The sequence below is a fragment of the Camellia sinensis genome, chromosome 12 (genome assembly GCF_055761805.1).
Source record: "Camellia sinensis isolate YWXY chromosome 12, ASM5576180v1, whole genome shotgun sequence".
Taxonomy (NCBI): Eukaryota; Viridiplantae; Streptophyta; class Magnoliopsida; order Ericales; family Theaceae; genus Camellia; species Camellia sinensis.
In genome coordinates, this window is record NC_138972.1 from 135,697,921 (window position 1) to 135,706,766 (window position 8,846).

Here is an 8,846-nt window from a genome sequence, read left to right on the forward strand (position 1 = left end):
TTGTCCATTACCTAATGCCAAACAAGGAAAATAGTACCACATAGGCACAACTCTTCCACCAGCAGGACTAAACAGAGCAAAAGTGTAAAGTTGGGACTGATTGTTTTAAGAGTTTGTGAGATAAAATTTATTGGTAAATAATCCTATAAGAAATAGATTAAAAAAAATTCAAAATTTTTATTGAAGTCAATGTATTTTGATAATTTAATTTATATTCAAATACTTTTTTACAATAATATTGAAAAAAAAAAACACTGTTAAGCATTTGGCCTGATAAAAATCTCAGCCAGAAGAGAACAATTGAAAGTGGCGGCAAGTCACGTGAGTTATTTTGCGTGGCGCAAACGAAAGAATTCACTGTGTTGAGGAGTCCACGGTTCTCTCTCACCTCGGCGGTGTGTTCATTCAACTTCTAGTTTTCCTTTCTTTTCCGCCACAAAATCTCCCGCGCACAATAGACAACAGCGACTCAACAATTCTACACTACGCCCTATCTATCGACCGTAATTCTTTGTCCTCTCTCTCTCTCTCTAGAAACAACTCTGTTCTGTTCTGTTCTCTCACTCATTCCTCCATTTGGATTTGGCTTCTGTAAATGGAATGAATTCATGTTCAATTGAATTCCAATTTCCAAAAAATTTAGTTTGAAAACAAGTAAATGGCTTCTCTGCAGATTCCGAAATCGAGCTTGTCTCCTCCGTTGTCAGTTTCTCACTCGAATTCCCCCTTGAAATCGTACTGGTTTTGCTCCGAATTCAATTCCCACTCCATTCGCAGTATTAGAAAGGTGAATCTCAATCTCAACTTTCAAAGCCACCGGAGCTCCCCAATCTCTAGAGTTTCTTGTAACCTTCAACAATATGACAACCAAAGTAATGGTATATATTCATTTCTCTTTTTCTCTTCTTTTCGATTGTTTTTCGTATTTGTTGCTATTTTTATGTGCTGTTCAATATTTTTGTATGTATGGATTTTATGTGCTGTTCAATATTTGTGTGGCATGATGTTTGGAGCAACTGCCTTATCATGGTTTGATTATTGGTTCAGTAGTTTAGGAGGCCCTGTTTCATGACACAATTTAACACTTGTAATTGATTTCATCCATTGGTTTCACAATTGTGTTTGATCAAATATGATAAAGGGAAGACTCTTCCTAATAGTTGGACTTAGGCCTCATTTGGGAATATGCTATTTTAATTACTTTTTACTAAAATATGAGGTAAAAAAATTAGTATCTTTGGAATAATTTTTTGATTTTTTTATGAAAAGATGTGTAAAAAGTAAAGAGAAAATGAAAATTTTGACTTTTTGATAAATATTATAAGTTTTTTAGTTTTTTTAGTAACTTTTAGGCTAAAACACTCGTATGCCAAACGAGGCCTTAATTCCTATCAAGTTCTATTAAAAATAAATATAGTAAAATTATCGTTAAAAATAATTTTTTGTGGCATTTTTTTGCATATATCGCTAAAAATTGACAATTAGTGAATTTTTTTGTCATGGTTTTAATAAATTGTCCTTGAAACTTATAATTAGTAACTTTTTTCTATGGCAAAATTTTCAAACTATTGCTGAAAATTGAAAATCAATGACATTTTTTTTGTGATAATAAACTTATAATTAGTGACATTTTTTGTAATAAAATTTTTGAACTATTGCTAAAAATTAACAATTAGTGATGTTTTTTAATAGTGTTTGATGAAAAACGCCATTAATTTTCATAAGACCTATTGGACAATAAGTTCATCTATTAGGCCTTACACGTAAGTTCTCCATATAATAAGTATAGGATAATTTAAACCAAGACCCCCTCCACCCAACTCAACTATTAGTGAATATCGCTTTACCTCTCATTTATGAACTTGTATGTTTTGACCCTCTCAACTATAAAAACGTATTACTTTTACCCCTGCAAGCTCCCTTCAAACCACCGCCAAAAGAGAGTCAATATGTACGGGTTCATAGATGAGGGGGTAAAGTGAGATTCACAAATAGTTGAGGGGTCTTAGTGTAATTAACTCTACTATATATTTACCTTACCAAATTCTACCAAATTTGCAGATTGCGGTGCTAGTTGTGTAATTAGTCAAGAGTACTAACCAAAAGTTAGACTCATTTTTTAAGTCCAGTAGTTTGGCAATCTATTAGAATATTTAAAGCAATTCTTTCTCTTATGTATTTTCTAATTATCAACCAATCATTTTTTTTTCATGTCACTAGAGGTCTAGAAAGACGGCTTATATATCATTTTTCTTAGTCTGATATCGAATTGGTGGTGGACAAATTTGTGTATCTTGTATTGTGACTTCACTGGTGGTACTGTCGTGGGATTGACTATTTAGCTTTTACTGAAGTATCAATTTGTATTGCCCCTCATACCCTTTGTATGTACCCTTTGTATGTTTACCTAGAGTTCTTTAATGGGTTTTCAAACACATGTGGCCATCTTTCTTGGTTCTAAAAAAAGATTTAAAAAAAGCAATAAGGTAGTCCTATATTTCCTTTGCTTTTCAGGTGAAGAACCTACTGAGTCATTGTTTATGAAAGAATTAAAGAAAAGGGGTATGAATCCCACTTCTTTGCTTGAGGAAAGCAATAGGAGTATCTATGGTGATGAGGGGATAAAATTTATGGAAGAAGAGGGAGGGTCCTCAAAAAGAAATGCAGTGTCAACAGATTATGAGAAAAGCTTATCTAATCAAAGGGAACGTTCTATGGCACTGAACAGTGAAGGACTTGAGGTTGGCACTTTTTTTCTTTATTGTTCACTCAGTTGTTTAGCTCAATTGCTTTGTAAAACCATTTCTGGTGATAAATTTGCTTCCATTTTTTTGGTTGGCCACTGATAAAAATGCATTACAATATTTATATTTCTTCAAGTAGTCACACTTTTTCTTTTTAAATAAATATCCTTTAAAACTTCAATGCCTTTATATGCTATCATATAAGTTGTCTATGCATATAAATACAGATATAATCATCTGCTATTCATGATAAGATACTAGTAATCTGATTGTTAATATGCTCATCTAAAGGGTTGAACCAAATGCATCTAATGCCAAGAAGTTGACACAAAAACAATATACCCAGAACAAACCAGTATGAATTATATAAACTAAAGGTGAAGACAGAGGAATCTAAGGAAACTTCTGAAATATGAAGACAAAATTATTGGAATGCTGCCCAAGCGAACCTAATTGAAGTAATTATGTGAAAGAGAATGATGACTCTATAAGGGTTGCTTTGATATAATAATCAAAATTACCTCATGTAATTATGCATCAAAGTCACCCGGCCTATGGAGTATTCAAAGGCATATGTATGCTTGAATAAGCTTATATTGTGGATTGTGATCATTATCATTTTCTTTTAATGTGAATAAAATTAGTTGTTAAGGTCCACTTGTTATGTGTTCAATATAGCTTGGAATTTTTTATTTAAAAAAATAGTGCTTTATTATCATCCAATTCAAGCCAACAAAGATGATTCGTAGATCCTGTCACTGACAATGATTATATAAATTTGATAAAGTTCACCTGTTTCATATTTCTGCAATTGTATCAGAGATAATAATTACTCGCATGGAATGTTTAATTTATTAGATTTATTATCTTTTGTATTTGAGCATACTATCGATTTGACTTGTTAATTATTAGAATATGTGGAGCTTCCTTGTACCATAGGCACTCCAGGTGGTACTCAATGTATTGTCTGAGTAAATGAATATGATGGAATGAGGTTGGGTTATAATTTATCATGCAAACTATTACTTTCTTGCAATGCATATGTTTTGCAACAGTAAATTAATTCTAAAATTTTATTTGAAATTCTTCTATGCAATAAATTAAAGTAAAATATTGGATAATTAACTAAAAGCCGTGCATAGCACGAGTTTTATTGAATATGTTTTGCTTATTGGAAAGGACTTCTTTTTTGTTTTGCGACTTTTCTTTTTCCGCACGTGTGAAAGCATTTATGCATTTTTTTTTTAAGAGGGGGGGGGGGGGGGGTTGTTAATTAACGTTTATGTATGTATGTAAGGAAGAAGACTTCAATTTTCTTCTGTTTTTTTTTTAATTTTTATTTCAGGGTTTGATTCCACGGGCTAAACTTTTACTATCCATTGGTGGAACTTTCTTCTTTGGATTTTGGCCATTGATCCTTGTAACAATTGCATCCTTCTCTGCTCTATACCTTGTAAGCTTCTTCTGGTTGACCTTTTGTGTGTTTCATGACTTGCCTTGGTTCGATAATTCCACTGCCCAGATATGCTTAATATTTTTGCATTAGTTATCTTCTGATGCATTGTGAATCTATTGTAAACATGCCATTGACTTCTTTTTTATCATGAAATGGGGTTCATACGAAGTTTGAAATTTTGGAAGTTCTTTCAAGAAGCAGCTGTTAGGAAGTGTATTTCTATTGGCGTTTAACCTTTTTACTGACATCGTATTTTTGTGTTTGAGTATGTATCTTGAGTGATTGTCATTGTTGTGACTAGAAACAAAAAGTTACCAAACATGAAGTAAAGAGGAACATATGAATAATTTTTCAGCTAATTTTATGAGTCCAGATTTGTTAGTTGCTGGAGTATGAGCAAACCAATTGACCCATTTTTTAGAAATCAGATTAATAGAAAGAGTAGTCTGAAAAACAAATGTATAGTTACTAAGCCTATGAAGTACGGGTACTCCAAAAATGGTGTCGTATGAGTACCAAATACTTACAGGGTGTGGGTACGCGTACCGGTACAGTGGTATGCATACCGGGTACCCCGAATATATGCCGGGTATGGCAAATACATTTGGGTACGTCCACCAGTACATCGTGGGCACGGCACCGGTATGGCGGGATAATTTTATTATTATTATTTTTTTTTTGTGTGCAGCTGCTAGAATTTGTTGCATCTTTTATTATTCTTCTTTCAATTTTGAAAATATCAAATAATTTATTTTCAACACCCTTTACTCATGAGTCATGGTTTTGCTCTCTTTTGCATCCTATTTTAGACAATTAAAAAATAAAAATAAAGAATTATATAACTTTTTAGACTAACTTTTCTCTTTTTAGTTTTGATATTGAAACTTTGATTTATATGTTGGGTGTTTAGCTATAAATTTTTTTAAAAAAATTGACGTATCCCAGCTGTACCTGTATCCTACTTTTTTAAGAAATTGCCGTATCGGTGTAATCATACTCGTATCTGTACCCACACCCATCCTTCATAGTTACTAGCTTAGCTAAAATTGACTTTAGGTGGACCTATTCAAACCAAACTTTGTCAGTCAGAAAACCAAAGGATGATGTAGTTCACTGAGGGTATATTTGGAGCTAATTTCTCAATCCAAGCATTGAAAACAGGAAAAAACTCGAACTTTGACTGATTTTGTTGGTTTTTCCTGGCTCATATATTATATTAATCAGTTAAAGTTCAGTTGGTTTTCCGACTTTAAATTTGCTTTCTTTGATATTAGTATTAGATTTAGGTTTTCTTTGAAAAGTTTCCAACATTGTGAAAATGTTGATGCAAAATCTTCTTGTGGCCTCCTAGTGTTTTCACAATTCTAGAAGTGGTCTTGCTATTATGTTTGTCTAAGCCCTTCTAGTTTTAGTTGGAGTGAGGAAGATGCAGGGAGTATGTTATCCACTTTTTATGTAATCTTCTGAGCAACGACATAAACATCAACTAGGGAATAGTTTTTGTTTTAAACTATACTTTATTTTCCTCTCTGAATATTTGTGCAATTCCTTGATGCTGTATGAAGATTGATAGGAACAATAACTTGTAAATTGTGTTTCCTACAGTAACTTTTGTCCTTATAAAAATGACCCGTTGGCTTTACTTTTTCTCTCTTTCTATTTTGCTCTTACAAATATATGCGAGATTGTTTGCTGCCTGTTTCTGGGATGTGTGTGTGTACGGGTACAGTGAGAGAGCATTATTTATGTCATGCCAACTGCTGTGAAACTTTGCCTAAAATGTCGTGAAGACAACTATTGATTGTTTCTTTTGGCAGTATTTCGGACAAACTTTTGTCCATGATGCAAGCATAAGATTACCCATAACACCTCCCCAATACATCGACCCATACACACTTCTTGAAGATGAAAGGATATCTCAAACAGCCCCTCGCAAAAATTGAAGGACAAACATCTTCAGACGCTGGCTTCTTCAAGCTTCCGTAACAGGTTTCTGTTATCTATTTGCTTTGGTGTCTTTGTTCTATTATTTCTCTGTAAAAATCTTAAAATCAGGAAGAACAAGAACTTGACTTATCATTATTTGTTTTATTCTGTCATTTATTCAGTTGAAATGCCCACTAGAATCATCATATTTGATGTCTTCAAGACTTTATCCATGTATTAACACTGGTATTTTCTTTCATTGGATGTGGCATTGAATTTGTAATGACAGGAAGAGAGCTTGAATATATTTTACAAAATATATCCTATTAAGATCTAGCATATGGTGAAATTAATTCTAATAGTTATTTGTTAAAATCTACCTACTCCACTAAACCTTCACCCACTTAAACCTACTCCACTAAACCTAACCCACTACACCACTACCACCTCACCTACTCCACTAAACCTAACCCACTACACCACTACCACCTCCACTTCACCTACTCCTTACCTACTACACACTCACCCTCTTCTATATATAGGAATCATGAATCATTGTAATGAACATCAATATATCAATCAATAATAATACATACAATTTATTCTCTCTTTCTCTATACATTATTTCTTACATGGTATCAGAGCTGGTTTAAAACCTAGTATTTTCGCTTCCCCGGCGGGCGGCAACCTCACCTTAGCCGCCCGCCGGACCTCAACCTATTCCGCTGATAAAATCAACAAAGATTTGTGCAACTGTAGTCATGTGTGAGGCTGATGGAGAAGAATTCTTCACCTCATATGACGAGACAGTCTGGAACTGGAATTCTGCAGCAGCTAGATTATAGCTTGGTTGAGTGCCAAGCTTTGGTTCTTCCACCCACTCTTGAACTTGCCCAGCAAAGTGTGAAGGTTCATGCTTGTGTTGGAGGGACTAGTGTGCGCGAAGATCAGCGCATTCTCTCCAGTGGGGTTCATGTTGTTGTTGGTACTCCTGGTCGTGTGTTTGACATGTTGCGGAGACAATCACTTCGCCTATTCCGCCGGCCTTTTCTTCTTGCCTCCGTCCTGGACGGCCCTTGCCGGTGTTGCCTCCGTGTTTCCCACTCCACTGGGCATGATCACTCCCCCATACTCCTCCACTGCAGCATATGGAGGACCTCCGAATCGGAACATCACGGTGGCCTTCCGCTTCAGCTCCTTGTTTTCTGCCTTCAGCACACTTATCTCTGCTCGCGCATCCTTATACATGCGTTGGAGCAGAGCCAGTTGGGAGTTTAACTGTTGCACCTCATTTGTCCTGCTCTGCAGCCGGTGCGACAAGTTTGTGACCGCAGTCATGGTTTCCACACATGACTTCAGAGTATACTGATTGGCCTCAATATCAGTTTGCACCGCCATTTTATGCTCTACCGACCGCATCGGAAAGTTCAACGGAGCAAACACAGAGGTGTTTGGTTGAGGTTCACTGGCCACCGCACCAGTTCTCTCTCTTGTTGACTCATTGAGGTCGGGAAAGAGAGTGAGTAGACCACGGGATGAAGAGGCCATATTCTGGGTAGCTGAACGGGAAGAAGAGGCCATGTTTTTTAGGTTGCTGAGTGTTTCCGATAAGGGTTGGATACAGAGTATTTACAGATTGTTTCAGAATAACAAGTTCAGAGGTTTCAGTCTGGTTTGGTTTCCTCCGCCTCCGCATTGGTTTATATTGACACAGACGACGCGGCCGACATGTCGCTCTGTCGCTCACGTGCCTCGCCGCGTCTCCGGCTCACCTTTTGATGGCTCGACGCTTTCTGTCGGGCACGACTTTTGATGAAGTGGGCGCGCCTTTTGAGGGCGCAACTTTTGATGGCACGCCTTTTTATGGATTGGGCACGCCTTTTGATGGCACGCCTTTTGAAAGATTGGGCACACCTTTTGAGGGTGCGACTCCTTTATGGGTCCGACAAGACTCTGTAAACTGTCCCGACATTGATTCCGGTTAGCTCCTTCATGGGTCCGACAAGACTCAGTAAACTGTCCCGACATTGATTCCGGTTAGCTCCTTCATGGGTCCGACAAGACTCTGTAAACTGTCCCGACATTGATTCCGGTTAGTTTCTACAAGGGTCCAGCAAGACTCCGTAAACTGTCACAACATTGTCTGCTACAACGGTCCAACATGACCCCATAAACTGTCTTCTACATCGGTCTGACACCGCCATCCAGTGTCCTCTACACCGTTATGACACCACCATACAGTGTCCTCTACAACGTTATGACACCCCCATACAGTGTCCTCTACAACGTTATGACACCACCATCCAGTGTCTTCACCAATGGTCTGACACGACCATACAGTGTCTCCTATCCTCTTTTATTTTTATGTATTTTCTTGTTTTGTTACTCTCTCCAAACTCAAGTTGGTTAGTTCCTATCCCCCTTGAGTTTGCGGGGGGCTGTTAAAATCTACCTACTCCACTAAACCTTCACCCACTTAAACCTACTCCACTAAACCTAACCCACTACACCACTACCACCTCACCTACTCCACTAAACCTAACCCACTACACCACTACCACCTCCACTTCACCTACTCCTTACCTACTACACACTCACCCTCTTCTATATATAGGAATCATGAATCATTGTAATGAACATCAATATATCAATCAATAATAATACATACAATTTATTCTCTCTTTCTCTATACATTATTTCTTACATTATTGATGCAAGAA

General features: G+C 36.6%; 1 protein-coding gene across 2 annotated transcripts; it reads left to right on the forward strand.

The window, feature by feature from the left end:
- Positions 1 to 307: 307 nt before the first annotated feature.
- Positions 308 to 6,385, forward strand: LOC114265096 (uncharacterized). 2 transcript variants are annotated; one of them, XM_028205837.2, is made up of 4 exons: positions 308 to 878; positions 2,515 to 2,741; positions 4,090 to 4,197; positions 6,018 to 6,385. In XM_028205837.2, the coding sequence occupies exons 1-4, from the start codon at positions 659 to 661 to the stop codon at positions 6,141 to 6,143; spliced, it is 681 nt and encodes a 226-aa protein (XP_028061638.2). In that variant the 5' UTR covers positions 308 to 658; the 3' UTR covers positions 6,144 to 6,385. The 2 variants fall into 2 exon arrangements, with proteins under 2 accessions (XP_028061638.2, XP_028061639.2); XM_028205838.2 differs by lacking the exon at positions 4,090 to 4,197 and having other exon boundaries at positions 345 to 878.
- The last annotated feature ends 2,461 nt before the right edge of the window (positions 6,386 to 8,846 follow it).